Source organism: Mobula hypostoma, chromosome 8, assembly GCF_963921235.1.
Source record: "Mobula hypostoma chromosome 8, sMobHyp1.1, whole genome shotgun sequence".
Taxonomy (NCBI): Eukaryota; Metazoa; Chordata; class Chondrichthyes; order Myliobatiformes; family Myliobatidae; genus Mobula; species Mobula hypostoma.
The window spans coordinates 46,693,678-46,720,919 of record NC_086104.1 but is presented as its reverse complement, the minus strand read 5'-3'; the positions used below and the strand labels follow the sequence as shown (position 1 = coordinate 46,720,919).

General features: G+C 38.2%; 1 protein-coding gene across 1 annotated transcript in view; it reads left to right on the top strand.

Moving 5' to 3' along the window:
* Nucleotides 1–25,607, top strand: part of kctd3 (potassium channel tetramerization domain containing 3) — a 93,272-nt gene extending 67,665 nt beyond the window's left edge. The window contains exons 9-18 of the mRNA XM_063055779.1: nucleotides 1,212–1,402; nucleotides 10,078–10,193; nucleotides 15,331–15,418; nucleotides 17,269–17,385; nucleotides 17,668–17,838; nucleotides 19,044–19,199; nucleotides 19,993–20,089; nucleotides 20,172–20,356; nucleotides 21,117–21,255; nucleotides 23,048–25,607. Of these exons, the coding sequence (XP_062911849.1) occupies nucleotides 1,212–1,402; nucleotides 10,078–10,193; nucleotides 15,331–15,418; nucleotides 17,269–17,385; nucleotides 17,668–17,838; nucleotides 19,044–19,199; nucleotides 19,993–20,089; nucleotides 20,172–20,356; nucleotides 21,117–21,255; nucleotides 23,048–23,630 (1,843 nt within the window). The 3' untranslated portion in view covers nucleotides 23,631–25,607. The remainder of the gene's footprint in view (nucleotides 1–1,211; nucleotides 1,403–10,077; nucleotides 10,194–15,330; nucleotides 15,419–17,268; nucleotides 17,386–17,667; nucleotides 17,839–19,043; nucleotides 19,200–19,992; nucleotides 20,090–20,171; nucleotides 20,357–21,116; nucleotides 21,256–23,047) is intronic.
* The last annotated feature ends 1,635 nt before the right edge of the window (nucleotides 25,608–27,242 follow it).

Below are 27,242 nucleotides of genomic sequence, written 5' to 3'. Positions count from 1 at the left end.
TTTCTCAAAGGCTAATGTTTGGTAGAATTAAGGTACAGGGAAAAGTTATTCAGCCCATCAAACTGTTGCAAGCTTTTAATAGAGCAACCCACTTCCCCTGCTGTTGTCTCACATACTGGCAAATTTGTTTTACGTTTTTCTATCCAATTTTCTTCTAATGTCCCTTTTGGCTAAGAACAAATGTAATGTAGTAACTGATGTGCTAATTAATTCTGTTTCCAACACCCTAAGTTCCAAATCACAGCCAATCTCGATTTCATTCACATTGCTCTTATACTTTTTGTCTAAAATTTTAAGTTTGTTATTTCCAGCCAATGACCTAACTGCTAAAGGGATATATTCTAGCCATTGGTATATTGCTGCTGCAAATTGGTAAATAAATGTATTAAAAATCTTGTAGGAATGTTTTTGAAAGTTTATGGGTGAGATAGACTTCATCTAGTAATGGGCAACCAGAATAAAATTAAAAAGATTTAACCATCAATGTTTAGGTACACCAAAAAAGTAAGAATAGCTAATAAATACTACTTTTTCTGCCTGTTTCCAAGAATGTATTTTCATTGGATCCCAATGAAAGCTGATTGCACTGTTGGGTGTTGAAAACCACTGTTACTACTAACAGATCAGTAATGCATAATAAAATTTCAGACAGAAACTTCAGGCTAACAGTTGTGTAATGCAATACTTTACATGGGATCTGGGACTGCATTCAGCTGTATTGGAATTTTAACATAGAATTTCTAGAAACTGGCTATATTTGCAAATACATTCAGTTACTACCTTCGCCAAAAATGTATTGCTGCTTTAACGTTCTTTATTCCGTGTAACAATTTTAATCACAATTTCACTTCCCTAATTGTTCAAGCATTCTTTTTTTTATTTATATTCTCTGATATTTGAACTTGCAACAATAGTAATCTCATCGGTTTTATTAATTCCCTTTGTTGTCTTGAAATTTTCAATTCAACTTTGAGTTTTCGAAACTATAGCAAGTTTCCATAATTTCTTTTGTCATGCATTTCTGGATATATGGAATCACTTGAAGGCAGAGGTTTCCAGACTTTTTTATGCCATGGACCCCAGGTTAGGAAACCCTGCTCCAAGACCTTTGTGAAAATAAATTATACCATGTCACTAGCTCCATGCTTGTGGAAACAGTGTATACTATATGTTGGAATCCTTACTGATTAATGTTTTGTGTTTATTTCTAGAATTAAGGAGTCTTCTGGTTGGCAGCAGGTATTTACAAGCCCTTACCTTGACTGGACAATAGAGCGAGTTGCTGTAAATGCTAAAGTTGTTGGTGGACCACTTGGTGATAAAGACAAGATGGTAGCGGTGGCATCCGATAGCAGTATAATTCTGTGGAGTATTCAGGATGGAGGCCGTGGCAATGAAATCGGTAGGTACTATAAAACTGTGAGAGAATACATAATTTGGTTTCATTAGTTTGGGGGTGCAACAGTTTGCACATTTGATTTTCAGTTTTCAGAAATGAACAAATGTATTCCTTCTGTTTTCACACCTTTCGTCCTGGCATGTACCGAGAGAACAATCCAGATGTACCGAGAGAGCAATCTAGATGTACTGAGAGAGCAATCTAGATGTACCGAGAGAACAATCCAGATGATTAATATTACCATTCACTAGATCTTGAACATAGCGCAAGTCCAATATGAATACCTAAAATTATTCATGAATTAAATGGAATGTACTTGATGATGATCTGAGCCTGAATTGAGAAAATGCCTTGCAACCATTGGAATATTAACCATTTTTTTAATCACTTGAAGCACTGTTATTTTATTGGCCTCCTTGCACTAGTTCCATTCCATCCATAAATGTGTGGATTGTATATTTTTTTGTCTGTACTCCCATCATCACTCAGATCACTGGGAAATGGGACTAGACGTGGGCTTTTAATCCTGTGAACTCTGGTCTACCAGTCAGTTGATGACTGACTGACATGCACCGTTTAACTAGCATTACTTGCATATCCCTGAATATATATTTCCTTACAAAGTTTGATCAAGATGACGTGAGAATTTTAGTTTTAATTTTCCAGTACTTAGGTACATTTGGAAAAGAGTTCTGGGTTCTCATTAGCTTTTATGTAGAATAAGCAAATTTTAATTTCCCTTCTAAAAGGCCAGTCTCTTAAACTTAAGTGTTAGGGATCCAGTGAAAGAGGAATAAGTCTTTCTGTTCATGGCTTATGGAATCTGTCTCTTTAAATACCTCACTAAGCAAACAACTTAGTCTTCTAAATTCAAGAGAATGTAAACCAAGTATATGAAATTTAATTTTAACTTCTGGAAGATACCTGGCAGCCTTTCTTTGATCCTTTCTCCTCTACAAAATTCTCCATACCTGTGTCCTGCTTTTATATTTTCAATAATTAGCTTTTTATATTTATCTTCACGAACCCGACAGCCTGAACAATAATGATATTTGTTCACTGCAGTATTTAAAATAAAACCAATAGCCATCACAGCCATAGACTCAAAAAGGTTAACATATGTACCCCTAGGGGTCATATTTTTTATAAACTATACCTTTAAAAAGAGGGAGAGAGGTGTCCAACACAGACACCTTGTTATTGAGAGAGAGAGAGGCGAAGTCTGCTTGGAGATGATGTTATGGTTTCTCTGCAGCATGTTTAAACTTTTGCAAGGACACTGCCAGCTTCTGTGTTCCTATAGAGAGAGAAGGGAGGAGCTGCTTGATGGACAGCTGGTGTTCAGCATGGTGAGTTAAATAGAAGGTCAGCTGATAGACACGTAGACACATGGTTTTGGGCACTGGATGAGCTTTGTTGTGTCCGCAGAATGGTGGTTTTTTTGGAGAATCGATCAGTGGCTCTCGCACTGTGGAAAAGGTGTGACCAGTGGGGAGTTATTAGTGTGTCCAACCCTCTCCTGGGTTGATAACTCCAGCACAGAAGATGGTCTCCTTTTTGTAGTCATATTCGGTGACTTTAAAGGAAGAGAAGAGAGGAAAGATAGGGTTGAAACAGAAGAAACCTACTCACAAAGAGATCACTGTTTGGACCCTCTTTGTAAGTAGCCTGTAAGGGTGAGTTTGAGTTCCATTCAAATACGAAGGTGTGACTGTCATGTAGTTAATCCACAAGAGTGGGTTCTCTGGTGAGGGGAGTACCTTTGTGAATACCACTTGTATGTTAGCCTTGTTTGGGTGTGGTAGTTCACTGAAGAAAGGCACCCCTGTGGCAAATCACTGTGCGAGTTATTTCGTATGTCGTGGAACTGGATAAGTGGCTATCACGTTGTGTGTTTGGAGTTGGTTCCCTTGAAGAGGGTCCCCTTAGTGATAGCCTACTGTTGGTGATAGTCCATACGTGGGTTCTGTTGGAGTATCCTGTGGCCACCACTTTGGAATGACCCGTGGCTGAATTCGGGTGTGGTACCACTTGTGTTGAAAGAATATTTGTTGAAGATCACTGTCGGTGATATTTTGTGTGTGGAATGGAACAACTTTGGAGATAAAGGGGGAACGTCGACTCAGACCATGAGAGGCCTGCGTCGGACATTTTCATGCCTTACAAGGCACAGATTGGAAGTCTGTGTGGGGTGCCACTCCTCGCACAGACTAGAGCAATGTGTGATTAAGTGCCTTGCTCAAGGGCACAAACACGCTGCCACAGCTGAGGCTCGAACTAGCGACCTTGAAATAACTAGACAAACGCTGTAACCACTTGGCCACGTGCCCAACACCTACTAGATAAAACCTACTACTATTGTTATTTTGTATTGCTGTTGTGGAATCTGTGGGATATCGATGTAATTGCCTTTTCTCGACATTTACCCTGGATTACAAATCTCTCTCTCTCTCTCCATCACTACTCAACTCAATACCATGAACTGAACTGAACTTTACTCATCACCGTAGGACTGTATCCATTTACCCCTAGGCTTGAAGAAGCTTGGTTTCTCTATTTCTACACTTATATAATCATTGCTAACCTGTTTGATATATTGAATTTATATTACTGTATTGTGTAGTTACTAATAAATACCATGTGTTAACACCAATACCAGACTCTAGCTGTTTTCCATTTCTGCTGGTTCTTTAACCCGTCACGGGGTACGTGACACATATGAGTAGCATTTAATGGCTCTATTTGCTGGAGTTTAGAAAAATGAGGGGGGAATCTCATTGAAACTTATCAAATGTTGAAAGGCCAAGGTGGAGTGGATGTGGAAAGGGTGTTTCCTATAGTGAGGGAGTCTAGGACCAGAGGGCATAGCCTCAAGAGGGATGTCCATTTAGAACAGAGATGAGGAGGAATTTCTTTTGCCAGAGGGTGGTGAATCTGAGGAATTCATTGCCAGAGACAGCTGTGGAAGTCATCATTGGATATATTTAAAGCAGAGATTGATAGGTTCTTGATTCATAAGGCTGTCAAAAGTTATGGGAGAAAGGCAGGAGAATGGGGTTGAGAGGGATAATAAATTAGCCATGATGGAATGGCAGAACAGACTTGATATGCTGAATGGCCTAATTCTGCTCCTGTGTCTGATGGTCTTTTTGTAAACCTCCTTCTGCTTTAATACCACCTTCATACTTGCCTTTCAATTGTGATAGATCTTTTTAGCATATTAGTTTGTTGCAATTTACACAGCAAATTAAGTTTATGTCATTTGCCATTTTGCTGTGGTAGAACAAATGGGTATGCTTTGTTAGAGTTCTGCCCACATTTGTGATATCTAGAATAAGAATAATTGTGAACCAATAATTAAATATTTCTTTGAATGGGAGTGTTCTGATAATCTAAAAGAATTGTTTACTGAGGAATCATCATCTCAAATCAGTTTATATTTCTGTTAGCTGCATAAGTGAAGCAATTGACCACAGCCCTGGTGGATGGAAGGAAAGGTTAGCTTGTTCTAAAGCTATCCAGTGATAATGTGTGCTGTAATTTGTATATTTTATCAGATTAGTTATTGGCATAATTGTAATGCACTAACTATTGCAAACGCTACAAAGTCACATGATAAAAATGTCTACTTGACAGGAACTAGTAAGCTTCCATCTATAAAAGCAGTTTAATAGCTTGCCATCTTCAGGACAACTGCAGAAATCAAGCTCTTTGCTTTATTATTTTATGTTTATAATTTATATTTCCAGTTCTGTTGCATTTTGCATTTGTGAATTTTTTAGCTGTTTATTTCTACCTTAAATTTAAGATTCTGAAAGAGGAATAAGTTTCTGAAAATGCCTGATTCTGCATTTTTCACATCTATTGTTTCTTTGCTGTGAACTGCACTGGAGATTTCTTTGGGGACAAATCTAGCAAATAAGCAGATTTAGGTGTCAACCCAAATTTATTTCAGAATAGCTTCTAATGCATATTTTGAAAATAAATTAAAGTAAGTGATTACCATTACTGTGCTTGCCTGTAAGGTTGTCATTCCTTTGCTGGGCTTGGGAAATGGTTCTTCTCCCCAGGTGAATTTATTACAAGTTACCAGTTGTCAACATACAATTGGCAAAAGGAGGCTTAATATGCACAACAGATGTTCATGCAAATTGTAGCATTATTTAATTGGCATGAATATTTATGACACTTGACGTGCATGAGGCGGAAAGTGGAATTAAACATGGTGGATGTTCATGCAGGAATATTGAAAATATCTTCACAGTTTTGTACAGAAGAGATTGATCCACATTGAAAGTGAAGTTCATGATTTTAAAAAGTACCTTATAGAGGAGAAATGTTTCATGGATTTAAAAAGTGTGTTCCAGATGCAAGTACTAAAATGTCATACCGTGACAATGACATTGACTTTCACTGACAAAAGTGAGGGGAAACACCAACTAGGCTTTCAAAACTTTTAAGTGGTTGATGTTTCTTTTTAAATTATACACCTTAATCTGAAACTTCAAATAGGTGCTGCGCTTCAGTATAAGTTTGGAAAATCTGCTGAACTGAAAGACACAATAGAAGTCTAGATACAATATACTATATGAAGGAGGAATTGTCCAGTGTTGAAATGTTTTTATGAATGTACAAAGAAGAAAAGAAATACTTAAGAACTATCCACTACATTTGTGTGCTACTTAGTGTAGTTGGGGACTAAGGTATTCTTTCATGTTTTATAATGCATAACTAGTACTTTATTTACATTGTTTTCAGCACACTCCACTTGCATGGATGGTCAGCACTGGTGCTAAACATGTCATCACCACAGTTCCAGTTACATATAGCCCAACTACTTAACTCAGTTAACTACTTAAAAGTTTAAAAGTTCTACTGATTTAGCTTAAATCATCTCCTCAGAAAGCTCTGCTAAACGTTAAACATTGACAGCAGCTAAGGGAAGTTTCTGAATAATGTATTCTTAGACCTATGTCATCAGTTGATACCGTTGATCACTAATTGAATAAAAATCTTAAAACTAGAAACCCCATTATATGTGATAAAGATTTTGTTCATGTTTCAATTTTGTTTTGTTGTGTTATGTTGTAGCTAAAGCATTGAATTAATTTTTAAGTTCTTGAGGTGGTGGGCACTGAGGGTGGATATGCAGGAGGTGGCAGTGTTTACTTTGGGCAGTATGATTATTGTAGTTTTTAGTCATCTGCACCAATATTGTGTAATTTCTGGGTTCATGGACTAGGTAAATCGTCCAAATATAGCAGTCTACAAGGTTGATTTCAGTTTGAATAGTTAAAGACACAGCACAGACATTACATTTTAACACCCTTGAATTACCTGAAATGCAAATGAATAGTGGTAAAAGGACACTGAATGCCCCAAGGATGCTTCAAAGACACTGAAGCCTTGCAAAATGTTTCACTGCAGGTGTATCGGGAGATGATGATTCCGTACAAATGGTAGAATTGTCTGTTGCTGATTATGAAGAAGGTGGGAATGGAGATCACTATCTGTGTGAACAGCAGGAATATGATTCCTGGTTTTTGCATTTATTCAATATTGCAAATAATTTAGTAATATAATTAGATCAGTGAATTTAATTGCATCAGGCATGGGTGGAGTAGGCTTGATGGGTCAGATGGCCTATTCCTGCCTCTATTTCTTATGTTTCTTTCTTAAGTGAATACACTGGCGTGTTTTACTGCATCCTGATTTATGGTTTAATCCAACCTCTTCACTGTTTTTCATGTTTACCCAAGTTATGCTGCAGATGTTATGCTGTGTCTGATCATTTATTATCTAACCAGCCACCATTAACAATTTAATTTTTTTTATCCAATATTATACCTTTCAGTAATAGTAACTGCTATCAAGTTTCTGCTCTTGATACAGTTGTACAGTATTATGCAAAAGTCTTAGACACCTTAGAGTTTTTATCTGGCTTCAGATTGTACGGCCTCCAGAGAGCATTGATCTCAACATCATAGAGGCTGTCTAGGATTACTTGGAGAAATAGAAGCAAGCGAGGCAGCCAAGATTTGCAGAAGTACTGTGGCAAGTTTTCCAATATACTTGTAACAACCCACCGGCTGATTTTCTTACAAAACTATACAACAGTGTACCTAAGAGAACTGATGCAGTTTGAAAACCAAATATTGATTTGATTTAGTTTATTTTACTGTTTATTACTCTTTATAGTAATATTTTGATATTCAGAAAGTTTTCATTTCATTATTTTTGAAAGTATCTTCATATTACAGATTCTGGTTTTACATATGTTCTAGACTTTTGCACAACAAAGCACTAAATGTTTGAGGTGCTATCAAGTACCTTAGCCAGATTGTACACTCATGTGGAGATATTGAAAGAATCTGTCCCTTGCTTGAAGATCATGATTTAGTGGGCTTTTTTAACAATGTCATTGGCAGAAAGAATGACCAACGTGACATTTATATTTTTTTATTTATATATATATATTTAGTTAGTTAGTTAGTTAGTTAGTTATTATTTTTTAAATATACTTTCATTGATCAGTGCGACCAGCACAATGAATGCCTCTGGATTAAATTTTATGTCATTGGCTATTAAACACCTGCAGAAAAATCCTATGTGGCTCATAGAAATTAGGTGTTATGAACATGCAGTGTATGTGTGCATTATCTTGGTCCTTGAGCAGCAAGCATCCAGGTCTGTTTAGGGCTCCGAATACATCATATGGTATAAATAGCTGCACACCTAGGGAAGCATCTTCCTATGATTGTAGACCAATTGAACATTAATGGTATGAAATATCTTAAAATAGTATATTTGTAGAGAAGTAAGCCAAATCAAAAATTCAGGTTTTAATCTGAATAGTTGTTACACAAATTAATTACATACTTAAGTATTCATATTTTAGTGAGGTGATTGCTAAAGCAAAGGATTGCAGGGCATTGGAGGTTAATAAGAGAAGTGGTCTGCATATGAAAAAGGGCTCTTAGTACAGGTGTCCCCGGCTTTTCGAACATTCGCTTTACGAAACCTCACTGTTACGAAAGACCTACATTAGTTCTCTGTTTTTGCTAACAGAAGGTGTTTTCACTGTTACGAAAAAAAGGCAGCACGCGAAAAAAAAATCAGCGCGCAATAAAAGGCAGCGCGCACCCCGAGCAGTCGCTCTCCCCCAGATTTGGAACTGCATTCTCGCCGGCATTGATTAAACACGTGCCTGTGAGCAGCCGTTAGCAAGATGAGTTCTAAGGTATCGGAAAAGCCTAAAAGAGATCGTAAGGGTGTTACACTAAGCGTTTCGATCGTGGTGAACGAAGTAAGGACAAAGTGAGTTTGGCTTGTGGAAGTTGACGAAGATGATGTTGAAGAGGTTTTGGCATCCCATGACCAAGAACTGATAGATGAAGAGCTGATGCAATTGCAAGAGGAAAGGATAACAATCGAAACCGAATACAGTACCAAACGGACCGAAGGTGAAGTCGTCCAGGAACTGAACGTGAAGCACCTGTGTGAGATTTTCGCTGCAGTGATAAAGTACGACTTTAATTTTGAAAGGGTATGTCGGTTTAGGGCATATTTGCAAGATGGTTTGAGTGCTTACAAAGAACTGTATGATAGAAAAATGCGCGAGGCTAACTAAGCAGTCAAGCAAAACTTCCACATCAGCCACAGCAGACGATGAACCTCGACCTTCGACATCGAGGCGGGCAGTCATAAAAGATGAGCTGCCTGCCCTCATGGAAACAGACACCCCAGTGTCCCACCACCCCACCCCCCAGGCCGCGGACAGATATCGATTCGCAGAGAATGTAGTGGTAGCCGGGAGGCACCCAGCACATCTTTAAGAAAAAAGCCGAAATAAACATGCTAATTAATTAGGTGCCACCTGGCACATAAATGTTGGTCTATATCAGAGGCAATGCAGTCGGCAATCGCCTCTGATCTGGGCCGACAATTAAGTGCCGGGCGGCACCTAATTAATTAGCTTGTTTGTTTCGGCTTTTTTCTTAAAGATGTGCTGAGTTCATCCTGGCTACCCCTGCATTCTCTGCAAATCGGTATCGGTCGGTGGCCCAGAGGGTGGGGGCCACTGCACCACCCAAGCTCCAACTCAGCCTAACACACCATCATCAGTGTGCTCGGTGCTGTCTTCCTGATTCCCGTAAGTGATATTACACTGTACATACATTATTTCTACTTTATATCAGCTGTGTATTTTTAAGTGTTATTTGGTATGATTTGGCAGCTTCATAGCCTGAAGGTTACTTGAGGCAGTGTTTTGCCAACAGCGCTTGCGTGAGATTTTTGCTACGGAGATCTGTGCAGGCAGTCGTTGTAGAGAAATATTTCTAATTTATATAGGCTGTATATTTATCATATCATTCCTGCTTTTTGTTATTTGGCATGATTTGATAGGTTATTTTTGGGTCTGCAAATGCTCACAAAATTTTCCCATATAAATAAAAGGTAATTGCTTCTTTGCTTTACGACATTCCCGCTTACGAACCATTTCATAGGACGTTCTACCTTCAGATAGCGGGGGAAACCTGTATAGAAAATCATAATCCCACCTCATCAGTTTGTAGGTCAAATAAAAAATATATAATAGAACCAATAGTACAACTGTTAATTCTAGAATAAAGTTTTGAGATGTAGTAATGTACATGTTTGCTTTTACTGTTTTGCAGGTGTGTTTAGTCTTGGAGTTCCAGTGGATGCACTCTTCTTCATTGGTAATCAGCTAGTCGCAACCAGTCACACAGGGAAAGTTGGTGTGTGGAATGCAGTTACCCAACACTGGCAGGTGAGCTGCTTTTATAACAGAATTTTGTATATTTATTTCCTATTTTCAATCTATTGCCATCATCATTAGTTAGGATTGTAAGATATGGTAATTATGTCCATTTTATGGTTTTCTCACATTCAGACATTTTAAATGCAGCAAGGCACTGAGTGAGAAGTTTTCACATTCTGGTTCATTCACATTTTTGAAAGCATTTTCTAGAGATTCATGCACAGATTTTGAACACATGGTCAGATGTTTGCCAAGTTCTGTCATTTTCAACAAACTAGTTAGGGAAAATGTCACAGCACGCTCAGAATGGACAAACTGAAGAGTTCATCTATTGAGGCTATATGGGTAAAACTGTGGAATAAGAAAGAGATGATCACATTAATGGGATTATATTATAGACCACCCAATAGTCAGCAGGATTTAGAGGAGCAAATTTGTAGAGAGATCACAGACCATTACAAGAAACACAAGGTTGTGACAGAAGGTGATTTTGACTTTCCACAGCCCCCCATACTTTAAAAGTGCTAGGTGGGATTGAGATTGTTAAAAGTGTTAAGGAAAGTTGGAGTTCCCAACTACAGAGAGTACGGTGTTAGACCTCCTTTAGGAAAAGAGACGGGGAAGGTGACAGAAGTTTGTGTAAGGGAACACTTCGCAGCTGATGGTCATAATGCCATTACTTTCAAGATAATTATGGAGAAGGATTGGTCTTGGGCTGAGGTTCTGAATTGGAGAAAAGACAATTTTGATGGGATCAAAAAGGATTTGTCTAATGTGGATTTGAACAGGTTGTTTCCTGGCAAAGATGTACTTGGTTAGTGGAATTTTGAGAGTACAGAATTTATATGTTCCTGTCCGAATAAAAGGCAATAATAACTTGGGTTTTGAGAGATATTGAGGCCCTGATTAAGAAAAAGGAGGTGCTCGAGTATAAGAAATCAGGAGGGCTAATAGAAGGCATGGATTGCTCTAGCAGAAAGGTAAGGGAGAATCCGAAGGGATGTAATAAGAGCAAAAGGGATAACAACAGACAAAATTGGTCTTCTGAAAGTTCAAACTGGTCATCAATGCATGGAGCCGAAAGAGATGGGGGTAGGTCTTAAATGGATTTTTTGCATCTGTATACACAGGAGATGGGCACAGAATCTATAGAAGTAAGGCAAAGTAACAGTGAAGTCATGGACCATATATAGATTACAGAGGAGGAGGAGGTGTTTGCTGTCTTGAGGAAAATTAGGGAGCTGACCTGACAAAGTGTTCCTTCGGACCCTGTGGGAGGTTAGTGCAGAAATTGCGGAGGCCCTAGAAGGGGTATTTAAAATGTCCTTAGCCACGAATGACTGCCGAAGAATTGGAGGATAGCCAAGAATAAGCCAGGGAATTGTAGGCCTGGTGAGCCTGACATCAGTAGTCGGTAAGTTATTGGAAGGTATTCTAAGAGACTGGATATATAGGTATTTGGATAGAGAGGGACTGATTAGGGACGGTCATTATGGCTTTGTGTGTGGTAGGCCATGTCTAATTGATCTTGGAGGAAGTTACCAGGGAAGATGATAAAAGCAGGGCAGTGAATGTTGTCTACATGGACTTTCAAGATCAGGTAGTAAAACAGATTAGACAGTGGCTTCACAAGAGAAGCCAAAGAATGGTAGTAGATGATTGTCTCACTGATGGGAGACCTGTGACCAGTGATGTGCTGCAGGGATTGGTGTTGGGTCCTTTGCTGTTTCTCATCTGAGTGATAATGTGATAAAATAATTCAGCAAATTTACAGATGACATGAAGATTGGGATGTAGTGGATAGCAAGGAAGACTATCAAAGCTTGCAGCTAGATCTGGGCCAGTTGGAAAAACGAGCTGAAAAATGGCTGATGGAATTCAATGCAGTCAAGTGTAAGGTATTGCACTTTGGGAAGACAAACCAGAGTAGGACTTACACGGTGAGGGTAGGTCACCGATGAGTGCAGTAGAAAGGAGGGATCTGGGAATACAGAGCCATAGAACTTTGAAAGTTTGTCACAGGTATATAGGGTCACAAAGAAAGCTTCTGACACATAGGCCTTCGTAAATCAAAGTATTGAGAGTAGGAGTTGGGACGTTATGTTGAGGTTATATAAGACATCGATGAGGCCTAATTTGGAGTATTGTGTGTAGGTTTGGTCACCTACCTACAGAAAAATATGTATGATTGAAAGAATGCAGAGAAAATTTACAAGAATATTATCAGGGCTCGAGGATCTGAGTTATAGAAAAAGTTTGAATAGGTTAGGACTTTTATTCCCCCGAGTGTAGAAGAATGAGGGGTGATTTGATAGAGAATAAAAAAATTATGAGGGGTATAGATAAGGTAAATGCAAGCAGCCTTTTTCCATTGTGGTTGTTAAGACTAAAACTAGAGGTCATAGGTTAAGAGTGAAAGGGGATATGTTTAAAGGGGAACTTCTTCGCTCAGAGAGTGGTGAGAGTGTGGAACAAGCTTGCCACGGAAGTGAAGGATACTGGTTTGAATTCAACATTGAAGAGAAATTTGGATAGATAACATGGATAAAAGGGATATGAAAATCTATGGTCCGAAGTTTGGCATGGACTAGATCGGGGTCCCCAACCTTTTTTGCACCATGGACCGGTTTAATATTGACAATATTCTTGCGGACTGGCTGGGGGTGTGGGGATGGTGTTCAAGTTCAACAGTGCGTGATAGGGAATGAGGAAAGATGCGGCTGACTCATATCGTTTCATATTGCCAAATCATATTGTTTCCTCGCGGCCCGGTAGCACATGCTTTGCGGCCCGGTGGTTGGGGACCACTGGACTAGATGGAGTGAAGAGTCTGCTTCTGTACTGTGGTGTTATACAATTCTAAATTGTCACTTTGAATGATGGCTCCTCTCAAAACTCTTTTGTTCCTTCATACAGTATATTAGGATATGTATTATCCTAAACTACTAAAAGAAAAGGAGGTGGTGAAGAATGTATTAAAATTACGCTGAATTCAAATTAGCTGATTCAGTAGGTTTGATATAATGGATTTGTAATACTACCACGATTTTTTTTTTTGATGTGTTGTCCATACTGGAAGTTAAAAATACATATTGCCCAAGAACTTCAACTTCATTTCATTCAAATAATTTTTCCCTAGCTGTCAATGCAATTTTAAATTTTTGCAGGATATAAGATGTGAGGGGTGAATGGCAATGCTGACTTTTGAAGAATCCCAGCTTGTCTAGATTTGATGGTCTGCTTACATATGTATCTCTAAATTAATTAATTAGATGTGGACAAATATGTTTTCAGTCATTAGCAAGCCGAATCTAATATGACATTAGGAGGAGATGATAGTTGAGAATTAATTTGGTGAAAGGGAACTCAATCTAAAGATGAAACAGATTTTGCAAGGCTAGTGAAAAAATCAGCTTGAAGGATAACAAAATGTGAATCTATTTGAGAAATATATTTCAGTTCAGCCCTGAATGACACTAGGTTACCTTTCCCCTTTCCCTGCCACAAGTTGTAGATGGGTTCAACACTGTGTAATTTAAAAAAGAAAATGGTAACTTAAGGGCTTGTCAGCATAACATAGATTGGTAAGTTTTACAGACAGAAAAAAGACTGTTTAAGTTATTAGAAAAGCTTAGCTTAATGAAAGACAGCTGATGTGAATTTGTTAAGAAGAAATGAATTTTGAGGAAATAATAAGGAAGTTTGATTTAACAAAATTTCACATGACAGACAGAATGGAATCATAAAACCTTAGTGATTCAAAGGAAAATTAGCTGAATGATTCCATCCAAAATTAGCATGATGGCTTCACACAAGGGGAAATAGTCATGGGCTGTTTCAGTGACTCGAAGTTTAGCGTTTTGTGTGGCTTCTAGTGCATGTTTCTCACTCACTTTTGTCATTATGTATTAATAGTACAAAATTAAGTGCAAGGGCAGTGATTGAGAAGTTTAGAAGTGACACAAAAACAGCCAGATGTAGGGGATGGATTTTGGAGGACAAATAATACAAGGGAATACAAAAATGAGTTCTATGATTCACACAAGTGTAGAGGACCGTGGAGATTTGTGCATGGATACACACCCTGCAGCTGGTGCACAGGGTGATGGAGAAAGGAGATCATGGTAGAGGTATAGAAATAATTAGACTAATATCTAGCAACTGAAGTCTCTGTGTCACCTAGAAATTTGAGTCATATAATACAGGAAGGATATGATGGCACCAAAGAAGGTTCAGAGAAGATTTGAGCATAATGTTAAGATTGGAGAATTTACTGGGATGTTTCAGTTGTATGTGAAAGGATTGATTAGACTGGATTGTTTTCTTTAGGTAAAGAAAACTTGATTTTAGATAAAGAAAAATTGTGATTATTCCCGCTGGAAAAAAATGGGTGGAAATTGGCAGAATGATGCAGCAGTTCATTCTACTTCCTCACAGCTTCAGTAACCCAGGTCAAATCGTGATCTCAGATGCAGTCTCTGTGGATTTTCCATGTTTCTGTGTTGTGGGAAGAAGCTAAAATCCATGCAGCCAAAGTCAGGCCAGTTATTTAATTGATTATTGAATATTGCCCTTTGCAAGTGACAGAAGAACTAAAGTAGAGACAATAAGAATGCAAGAGAAAATAAATTACTGGGCTATGGGGAAGTAAGGAGAGGGAGATTGGGGTTCCTTTGCAACAGTCCTGTTTCATAATAAGTTAATTATAAATTAGTCAAATGCTTTAAGTACCAGGTAAATACAGTTTTCAGATGAACAGTAAGTCACTTCCAGTTGCTATATTCTCACCGTGTGGACCACAGGACAATGATGCTGTGGGAGAGGCTAGTCTTAATTTTTTGATAGTGATTGAGGCATATGCTCTGTAGGTGTGAAAAATCATGTATCCTAATGAAATACCACCAGAGAAGTGGCATGATTAAAATGCTGATTTTGTTTTGAAGTTTGGTAGCATGCTCATTGGGTAGTATAACTTCAAAATTTCTTTTTCTTTAGCTCTCTGGTAGGCTTTCTAACCAAGTATACTATTTTTCTCTGGATAAATCAAAACCATTTTAACTTATTTATTGTTTATATGAGTTAAATTTGCCAAGTGAAAAGATTATGATCCAGTTTTTCACCTGAACTTCCCTGTTCAAATTTGCAGGTACAGGAAGTTGTCCCTATCACAAGCTGTGACACAGCAGGAACATTCCTTCTGTTGGGCTGTAATAATGGATCAATATATTACATAGGTAGGAAATCTTATGTATTTAAAGTCTTCTGTTACTTATCCCCACTGCTGGGTAACTTGCTTGGTTAGATGACGACACAGTCTCTCAATAATGAATTTTATTTTAGCAAGGCATTTGATTACGCTTATTGAGAAAGTAAGGAGGCATGGGATCCAAGGGGATATTGCATTGTGGATCCAGAATTGGCTTGCCCACAGAAGGCAAAGAGTGGTTGTAGGCGGGTCATATTCTGCATGGAGGCCGGTGACCAGTGGTGTGCCTCAGGGATCTGTTCTGGGACCCCTACTCTTTGTGATTTTTATAAATGACCTGGATGAGGAAGTGGAGGGATGGGTTAGTAAATTTGCTGATACCACAGACGTTGGAGGTGTTGTGGATAGTGTGGAGAGCTGTCAGTAGTTACAGCAGGGCATTGATAGGTTGCAAGACTGGGTTGAGAAGTGGCAGATGGAGTTCAACCCAGATAAGTGTGAGGTGGTTCACTTTGGTAGATCAAATATGATGGCAGAATATAGCATTAATGGCAAGACTCTTGGCAGTGTGGAGGATCAGAGGGATCTTGGGGTCCGAGTCCACAGGACACTCAAAGCTGCTACGCAGGTTGACTCTGCATACGGTGTATTGGCCTTCATCAATCGTGGGATTGAGTTTAAGAGCTGAGAGGTAACGTTGCAGCTATATAGTACCTTGGTCAGACCCCACTTGGAGGACTGTGCTCAATTCTGGTCGCCTCACTACAGGAAGGACGTGGAAACCATAGAAAGGGTTCAGAGGAGATTTACAAGGATGTTGCCTGGATTGGGGAGCATGCCTTATGAGAATAGGTTGAGTGAACTCGGCCTTTTCTCCTTGGAGCGATGGAGGATGAGAGGTGACCTAATAGAGGTGTAAAAGATAATGAGAGGCATTGATCATGTGGATAGTCAAGAGGCTTTTTCCCAGGGCTGAAATGGCTTAGCATGAGCGGGCATAGTTTTAAGGTGCTTGGAAGTAGGTACAGAGGAGATGTCGTGGGATGATTTTTTTTTAATGTGGTGAGTGTGTGGAATGGGCTTCCGGCGGTGGTGGTGGAGGCGGAAACGATAGGGTCTTTTAAGAGACTCCTGGATGAACACATGGAGCTGAGAAAAACCAGAGGACTGTGGGTAAGCCTAGGTAGTTCTAAGGTAAGGATATGTTTGGCACAGCTTTGTGGGCTGAAGGGCCTGTATTGTGCTGTAGGTTTTCTATGGTCTTCTATGTTCTATGTGAATATTGGCAAAGGCTATATAGTCAATGCATACAGTTTGGCATTGATAAGATCTCAAAACTATATGTGGCCTGTTTCAAACAATGGGCAGACCAAAATGTGTTGCATAATCTAACTTTCAGGTATTTACATAATGTTTACTTCACTCTGTGTACGTTGATAGGCTGACTTATGCAGAAGCAGTTAGAGCCCCGTCAGTTGATCTACTCTGTTGCTACTGTTCAGTCATCCTCGAGGTCACCACTGTTAATATCTGCATCAACAGATATTAACAGTGGTGACCATGAGGATGACTGAACAGTAGCAACAGAGTAGTGGTTATAGTGATGGTACTGCGAGAAGCTTCTGTAAAGTTTTCTTCTCCTTGCTTGGTGATGCTATTTCAGTGAGGATGCTATAAGCTGTTGTATTAGGACTGTTACCAGTTTTGAAAGTGCGCATTAGAGATAAAACATTGTAATGGTTGTTTGTACTCTGATTGGGATAATATGGCATTTCTATTATCTAGAAAAGTGAGTATTAAAGTACCCCTTGATTGATTCAATTTTTCATTTAAATTGTTATTCATTAGTAATGTTATTAATTCCTCTCAACATTGCAGATATGCAAAAATTCCCTCTGAGGATGAAGGATAATGATCTTCTAGTTACTGAACTTTATCATGATCCATCCAATGATGCCATAACTGCACTAAGTGTGTACCTCACTCCTAAAACAAGTATGTATGTTATGGGTGTCCAAACCATTGTGTTCTACTGTTTATAAATCTTAAGTGTGATGTGATCAAATATTTTTCACAGAATAAGAGGTCAAAATATCAGTTTCTTTTTAAGAAGCTGCTTGAGCAATCATCTTTCCTGAGATGATTATATTTGTGTTTATTGAGAAGAAGGAAATGAGAAGACTATATCTGACTGCATATTGTTCCATTTATAAACTTTGAATGTAACTGAGTTGTTTCCAGTACTTGGTAATCAAATGCATTTTACTTTACTTACAGGCGTCAGTGGAAATTGGATTGAGATTGCTTATGGGACTAGTTCTGGAGCAGTACGTGTAATAGTCCAGCATCCTGAAACTGTCGGGTCAGGTCCCCAACTCTTCCAGACCTTCACAGTTCATCGTAGCCCAGTGACTAAAATCATGCTGTCAGAAAAGTATCTGGTTTCAGGTAAACTTATTATTTGGATTTGAAGAGGTTTATGTCTGTATTTCTAATAATTTGTACCTTAATTAGAACAGAACACATTCCTTTATTTTAAGAAAACAACACTTATTATCTTCAGAATGTTCCTCCCCTTTAGCAATGTCAAATATAAAGAGACTGATTCTTCAAATCTGATTCATATTTTAACAGTGCATTCAATTTAAAAATGCAACCTTATATATTCATATAAAATGTAACAAATCTCCAGCATAAAGTTCAACAACTTTGTTTTATTAATGAATATAATATACGTAAAATGTCTCCATTATCAAATAGGATCATAGAAATAACAAATAATTCTTCAATAGTGTATGTCAAAGCCTTCAGTGTATTTAAGTGTAGCCCCCTGGTAAGCCTCAGGCTCGCTCAGCTCACTTTCGTCTCGGGGAAGCGCTTCAGCCCCGCCAAATAATAGATGATACACCATATGCGATTAAATTATTACACTTTATAGATCTTACTGGAACTATGTAATTAATAGAGATATAAAAGGAAAGTAAAAGGCACCAAACTTATCAAAGTTCAACCACTTCATGCACAACATTTGGAGCTCAATTAATGGAGTCTTCTTTCCACCATTCGATCCCCTCTGACCTCCTCGACCCGCCGCCTGGGCCCAACCACGGTGGTCGACCAGATGCTGCATGAGTCTGTCTTTGTCTCCTCTCCTCAACGAACACCCTGGGCCTCGGGGTCCATCCCGCCGCCCAGGTTACAGCATCGCGTCTCCTCTCTCTGTCCCCATCGCCTTCTGCTCCAAAGCCCGTGAAACAATAGCTTACAGACACACAAGAAAGAATAACATCTATCCAAATAGGTTAGCAAATGAATACAATGCTGTTATCAGTAATATAACCCAAACAAGCTGCGAGAGAGAAGCACTTTCTCAGCAGTTAACATAACAAAGAAGCCACTTTCATTAGCCTTAGCAGTAACATAAAAGAAACGCCTTACATACGAAAAATTGAATTAAGAAATTTTATTCTCTGCATATGTATTTACAATTCTCTAGTTGTTAATGTGAAGGGATACAGGTATTTTGATCTTGTACTTGATTTAGTGTGCACATTGGCAAATTAACACTTATTTCATCTCAAACCATTTCAAGCATTTTTATTTTGCTTCTGTTGATGGAAGTGATTTATGATTAAATGGACTTGGTTTTGCAGTATGTGCTGATAACAACCATGTGAGGACTTGGACAGTCACTCGATTCAGAGGAATGATCTCCACACAACCAGGGTCCACTCCATTGGCATCTTTCAAAATACTTTCACTGGAGGAAACTGAGAGCCATGGGAGTTATGCTGCTGGTAATGATATCGGTAAATATCTGGATCAGAGATAGATCCATTGACACTAAAATAAAAACATTGTTGAAGATTTCTAAGTATTAAATGTTGCTTAGAAATGCAAGTTCTATCAGTGTTTTTCTACCTGTGCCTGTTATTTGCATCTTTAGCCTAAAAGAATTAGTTTAGTATTGTCCCCTGTACAGTCAAAAGCTTATCTTGCATTAAAAGTGCATTGATGGACTGGAAGAGTGTTTCCTGAATAGTTGAGCATAGATGAAGTGCTGGTTAGATCAAACCATTGCCATTAACATTCACACTGAGAACTCCATTTCCAACTTCACCATCAATAAATATTTCAAGAGATTTTTTATCAATGTTGATGATATTTGAAAATTATTAAGATTGTAGCAACTATATATTATAATCCATTTTGATCATGTCCTGCAATCCCCATTTAAATTAACAAAGCAACACACACAAAATGCTGAGACCCTTTAGCCCAAAACATCAATTGTTTTTTTTCCCCCATAGATGCTGCCTGGCCTGCTGAGTTGCTCCAGCATCTGCAGATTTTTTTCTTGTTTGTAAATTAACAGTGTCAGATCATAGCTCAGGTCTGATTTTCAGGAACATGCAGAGTTTGTATCAAACTATCAGTAAGTTCTGGACTAAAACATTTGGCAACTCATGGTGGAAGAAGTCTGGTGCTGCTACTTAAGTATTTCAACGCTGGTAGTTCTAGGCTGCTGACATAAATTCTAAATTTCTATTGCAGCAAAACTTTTTGGTTTTGTATTATACTATTATATTTTACTGTTTTTAGGACCCTTTGGGGAGAGGGATGATCAACAAGTTTTCATTCAAAAAGTTGTTCCAGTCACAAATAAGCTGTTTGTTCGTTTATCTTCTACAGGGAAAAGGTAATCCATTAGCAAAATAAACTTCTTGCTATATTTTGGAGAATGATTTATATTATAAATCCTAATGTTATTTTGATTGCAGGATTTGTGAGATCCAGGCAGTGGATGGCATGACAATAACCGCATTTACTGTGAGGGAATGTGAAGGTTCTAGTCGGATGGGTTCTCGACCAAGGCGGTATCTCTTCACAGGCCATGGTAATGGGAGTATTCAGATGTGGGACCTGACAACTGCCATGGACATGGTAAACAAAGGGGAAGAGAGAGGTACGGTGAAGGCTGCTGCCAAAAAAGCCAGTGCAGATCTATTCTTATTTGTTGATCATTGGCTGCAGAGATCAGAATCCTCTGCTTAAACAATTTGATTAGTCTTTACAGATACCGGCAGCAAACAACATTCTTGAGAAAGTGGATAGGTGTGGAATTGAAAAGTTCCATCAAAGTTTAACATCACAACCAGAGATTCCTAATAAATGGATTTTGAATTATTTCGTTTTCAAAAATCAAGGCTGCCTTTCATTTAAGCTGCAGAACCTTGTTAGCTTCTGCAGTCAGAGTATGATGTTACTTCATAAAAAAATTCCCACGTGCTGTTTATGATAGTAGGTCAATATTGTATTAGTGATGAGAGGTTGTTGGAACTTTCTTCAGATGTATACTTGCTAGTTGTCAGTTAAACAATGTAGTTAGATCATTGGATCCATTAATGAAATCTGTAACAGGTAAATAGCCATTATTTAAAAAGCAAATTATTATTTTGTCACTAGAATCAGAATTAGGTTTATTGTCACACGTTGGGAAATCTTTTGTTTTGTGGCAGCAGTACAGTGTAAATAATTGTAAATAATGGTCTCACATTTGGTGCTGTTGAAATGCTATAATTTTTCATGAGTTTAGCTGAAATGTATCTACAATACATTGTAGATTGTATTGCAAGGCTACAGTTAAATGAGATACTCTATAGAATTACTCTTAATATCCTATATATAACTGCAGTGAAATTCATAAAATCAATTCTCTATTGTAGATGTTGGAGGCCCCACAGAAGAAGAGCTGTTGAAGTTGCTGGATCAGTGTGATCTAAGCACATCCCGCTGTGTTACTCCCAACATCAGTCCAGCTGCCTCACTCGTACAACAGACCAAACTGCGGGAGTCAAGCTCAAGGTAATAGTCATCAAGCAGATTATTTTATTTACTAGCTTTTAGCAGCAGGAGCTGATTCTTCCAAGAAAACAGACAATTCCAATGGGCATTAGAAATGGGGGGGGGGGGGTTTCTTTCTCTGATTTTAATTTTAAGGGTCATAAAAAACTGCAGCAATTCTGCTAAAGGCTTTGAAACATTCTTGTACAATGGTTTGCTCCCCTTCTCAATTATCTATGCTTTATAATAAGAGTTTAGACTTATTACCTGTACATTTTCCATAGACCATAGCCCACAAAGTTTGAGTTGGTGAGTATTCAGGGGTGGAAAAATAAATGGCATATAACCCTGATCCATTGTTCACTCCCATGGGGAAGTTGGGAGGGGCTAATGTCACAACCCAAGTTGGGTGAGCCCATTCAATGCTCCTCATCAGCCTAGCATCCTCACAATACAGCACTCACCAGTTATCAATAGCCTCTCTTATCTCGCATCAAAAACAGAATTGACTCAAGCAAATAAACGTGGTGCAACTGTGCACTGCAGTACTGGGCTGAGAGACCTTGAACGAGATTGCTAACAGGGCTGCTCGGTCACTGTGAGCACTAGTATCGCATGTCAGGTGAAGTTCAAAAAACAATGTTTATTTTTTAAAAATTTTCTGAGCTGTGTATTATATACACACATTTTTTCATAAAGTGAAAGGTTATGTGATTGAATTAATCCATTTCCTTTGTACATCACCTCACATGTTCAACCGCCCCCCCCACCACCACTGAAATGCCACACAAACAGTTTGTCAGGTAGCATCTACACAGAGGAATAAAGAGTTGACATTTTGGGACGAGGTCCTTCAGCTGTCATTGTTTTCTTGTTTCCCATCTTTTAACTTCAGTCATACAGCAAGGAAAGAGGCCTTTAGCACTTGGCATCATCCCAATTTCCTGTATGTAGCTCATAGCTTTTTCGGTCCCAACATTTCAGGTGTTCACTTAAATATTGTGAGTGTACCTGCCTGTACCACTAGCAGGGTGCAAAATAAAATTTCCTCAGTTTACCATTCAATCTCCTACCTCTTACTTAAAATTTTTGCCCTTTTTGTTTTGCACATTGCTGTAGAAATGTTCCTTGTTACCTACCTTACACACACAACTCATATTTTGGTCAGGCCACTCCAGGACAAACAAGCCAAGTCTATTCACTCTTTCCTTTAGTAACTGAAACACTGCATGCCTGCTACTGTACTGGTGACTCTTCTCTGCACCCCATCCTGTATAATCACACTTTTCTTATAGTCTTGGGACCAGAACAATATATAGTTCTCTGACTGTGGGCTCAATCCTCATTCTGCTTCAAACTAACTTGAGTCCTAGTCTCCAAATATTTATTGATTTGGCATGATAAAGCACAAACCCTCTGATGAAAGTAGAAATGCTCTTGTTTTTGCCCAACTATAAAAAGGAGGAATAAGATTAAACTCAAAGCAAATACAACCTTGGGCATCGATGTCTTATACCTCAACTGGAGTTTTCAGTCTATTGCAGACCAATCATAAACATGTCCATGTTTACTTTTGTTCTGTTAACTCTATTTAATTAGGTAACAACAAATTTCACAACTTTGAATCCATCTTTGACTGTTTGAGCAGTCAAAGTTAGATCAGAGGAATCGTGCAAAAGTTAAAGATCATGGGTAATAAATGGCAGAAATTAAACAATATTTTATTGGATGTTGTAACATTCTGTAATATTTGTGAAATACTTAGTAATTTTGCTTTGAAGTAATTTGATTTGTTGAAATTTTTATCCCTCAGTCTTCAGCTCCAGACTTCGGAGGTATTTCATGAGACAGCAACTTATGGTTCTGTGAGGCCATACAGGGAGAGTCCGCTGCTAGCAAGAGCAAGGCGAACAGAAAGCTTTCATAGTTACCGAGACTTTCAACCTTTCACATTCAATAAAAATATATTAGATAAAGGGAATACCGGTTCTGAAAGCGAGTCTTCGATACAGCTGGAAGGGGAGCCAAAATTAAGGAAACCTGGAACTGGAGACTATATGATTAGTGAGCGAAAGAGCCAAGGGAATGAGACGTGGGGAAGCAGGAGTCTGGATGGGACGCTAGAGACTCCAAAAGCAGGTGAAGGTGTGACTGAATTCAGGAAAAAGATGCAGGAAGAAGAAATTGATAAGTTTGAAAACAAGAAAAAGTGTACATTTGAAGGAGGATTTTTAAGCAGAAAAAAAACTGTTGCAGTCCAGCAGTTGGCATCATGCTCTGTTGGTGCTGAAGCAGGAAGTGAGCCCCAAAGCACAGCCTCGCAGTCACCAACAAAAGTGGCCACGTCTCCACGCCACAAGAAAACTGAGGCTTTGTGTCAGGATCAGAGTTTGTGAGTTATCATCACTACAATGGAAGTTTAGATTTTAACTAACAAGAGCATTTATTGCTACAGTATTCTCTTGCACCAAAATTGTACACTAAATATTAAGTTTAAAGATTTTATTTTATTTCTTGGCAGTATTACTTGTTTATGGTTGTATGAGTGCACACTAAATTCTAGCATTAGCACCGTTACAAAAACTGACAGAATTCCCTCCCTCAACTCTGAGCCTGTTGTATACTTGTTAGGGCCTTCAGTTGGCTGAGTTCTATTGTAAACTGCTCTAATTTATATATAACCTTTTGCACCAAATGTCTTCTTAAAAAGGTATATTGAAGTAATGCAAATACCATTCCCATCTATGCATTCTTCATTCTGGGTTGCTTCAGATTAACATTTATTTTAAAGATCAAGAGCAAACCTAGGACAAGGGTGCGGCTGATATCAGCTTGTGAGTATATATGCATTAATTTACATTCTTTAGATTATTTCCCAAGTCAAAAATGCTGCAGATTTTGAATAAAATATATTACATAGAAGGAAGATTACTAAAACGTTTGTTTATATTATGAACTATATTTAATTTTTACATGGAACATGGGTACTACAGCCAGTTACATAATTTGACACATCTGAGCACATTTTCATTTGATACCCTGACTAAAATTAGCAATAATGCCAGTAGACAAAAGGAAAATTTTGGTTGTAGAAGAAGCTTAAGAACTACATTGTGCTGTGTAGACAGAGAATGCAGATGAAGAAACCAGTCAGCTTGAAATCTTAATTAAATAACCTTCCATTTGGCAACATAAACAACATTATTCTAATTTATGGAAAAGGGAACAGGTTATTAGTATGAGCCATAATCTTTAATTACTCTCTTCCCAAATAAGTTGATTGGCCTAGCCTATTTTTAAGTCATGTTGTAATAAAGGCCTTGTACTCAATAGTTCATGAAAGCCAGTTCTTCTGCTTATCTAAATTCTATGCAATCTCCAAGTCCTTGGAAGGACAAGGCAGGACAAATTACTGGCACAAAACAGAATGAGGCATTCTGAGTTTCTTTTTAGTGTGATAGACCTTTGTAAGGGTTTAGTGATTGAGCTCCACCAGATAGCAATTAGATCCTTAAAGTGTAACATATCAATTGTCAAAGAATAAATCATATTATGTGAAAACTAAAAGTATTGTACAAAAACCTGAAGAAACTATCGTGGAGCTATTATGTTGTAACACAGCACTGCATCACTATTGTTCACAATACACCAACAAATTTTTTGTATCGGGAACTTCTAGTTTGTACCTTACCAAAGTGGATGATTTTGACTCATTTCGAAATCCTTTGGACCAATTCTTCCTCTTTCGGTGTTCTTATTTTAAAGGCATATCAGCACTGTGCTTACACTACATGGTCACAAGTACAGGGAAAGGTATCATTTCTCAAAAACAACATGGTATCAATGTCACAGAGGCGGATAAGAATAATTGCTGGTTACAAGAAATTTTCAGCTGAATACACTTGATTTATTTCATGAGTTCTAACTTCAAAAGGCCTTTTAAAATTTACATATCCCAAATTGTTGCATTACAGACCCTAACCATTTCAACAGTTTTTTGGAAGTAGATTGGATAGCTCTGCTGCAAACAACTCAGTATTTGTAGTGAAATAAAAATTTAATGGGAAACATCATCATAAAAGTAAATTACAGTTAATGTATTACAAATTTCTAATTCTACAAAGCAGTTTTTTTATATAAAAGATTTCCTTGACATTGGTACCATCAGGTTTCTGACCTTTGACTTTAGCAGAATCTCTCAGAAACAGGAGAGATTTGATTTTTTTTCTATTATAAGACCTAGCTGAAACATAATAAGTACATGTAAAGTTGTCTGACTAGAATTTTGTAACCTTTGCATTCCACATTATGTTCCATGGGAAGGGAAATAATAAATTAAAAACACAGCTTCTTAAACATTGAAGTGTGTTGTATTCATTTCTCAATATGTAGCTATACAAGTTTGATCCTTTGAAAGACACGAGTGCACCAGATTGGTTTTTAATAACAGAAACCAGCTCTTCAGTCTATCTAGTCCAGCCGAACTGTTATTCTGTCTAATCTCATCTGGATAAGTCGCACTTGGATCGTAGCCCTTCTTACTCCTCCCATCTATGTACTTATCTAAATTTCTCTTGAATATTGAAATCAAACTCATTTCCACTGGCAGCTCATTCCACATTCGCACCACCTTCTGATTGAAGTACGTGAGTCCTTGAGTAAAGTCCTAACCTATTTAATCTTTCCTTATAACTCAGGTCCTCAAATCCCAGAAATCTCCTTGTAAATTTGCTGTACTTTTTCAGTCCTATTGTTATCTTTCTTGTTGGTAGGTCCCCAGAGCTACACATAATATTCCAAATTAGGCCTCACCAATATCTTGTACAATTTCAACATAACATCCCAATTCCTATACTCAATACTTCGATTTATGAAGGCCATTGTGACAAAAGATCTCTTTATGACCCTATCTACCTGTGACACCACTTTCAAGGAATTATGGACCTGTATTCCCAGGTCCCAGTTCTACTTCACTGCTCAATGCCCCACCTTTCACCAAGTCCTACACTGGTTTGTCCTCCTAAAGTGCAACATCTCACAGTTGGCTGTATTAAATTCCATCTGCTATTGTTCAGCCCATTTTTTGTTGGTCATTACAATGAATAAAGGGTTCATTATGACCCCAATCTTGGTGTTATTCACAGATTTGCTGATCCAGTTTTCTACATTATCATCCAGATCATTGATAATAGATGACAAACAATGGACCTAACACCAATTGCACACTGCTATTCACAGACCTCCAGTCAGAAAGGCAACCATCTACTACCACTCAGGCTTCTCCCATGAAGCCAATCTTGAATCCCATTTATTACCTCATCCTGAATGCCAAGCAAATGAACCACCTTGACCAGCCTCCCATGTTGCACCTTGTCAATGGTTTTGCTAAAGTTTATGTAGAAAACATCCACTGCCTTTCATTCAACACACACAAAGTGCTGGAGGAACTCAGCAGGCTAGGCAGCATCTATGAAAAAAGAGTACAGTCAATGTCAACAATTCCTAATCAGGCCCTGTCTATTGAAATACTTACATATTCCGTCCCTTAGAATAACTTAACCACTACTAATATCAGGCTCACGGGCCTGTAATATGCCAGCTTATTCTTAGACCTTTCCTTAACAACATTAGCTATTTTCCAATTCTCTAATCCTTTATCTGTGGCTAAAGATGTCTGAACTACCTCTGATAGAACTCCTGTAATTTCTGCACTAGCCTACCACAAGGTCCAAGGAGACACTTTCTCAGGCCCTAAGGATTTATACACACTAATTTGCCTTGAGAGCCCTTCCTCTGTAATCCATTTATGATCCATGGCTTCATTGCTGTTTTTGGCTTATTTCTAAAGAGAGCTTAAGGTAAAGGGGTTCTTAGGAGTCAGTGATCATAATATGATAGCAGTCACCCTGCAGTTTGAGAGGGAGAGGCTAAATCAGATGTATCAGTATTTCAGTGAAGTAAAGGAAATTACGGAGGCATGAGAGGGGAGCTGGCTAAAGTTCATTGGA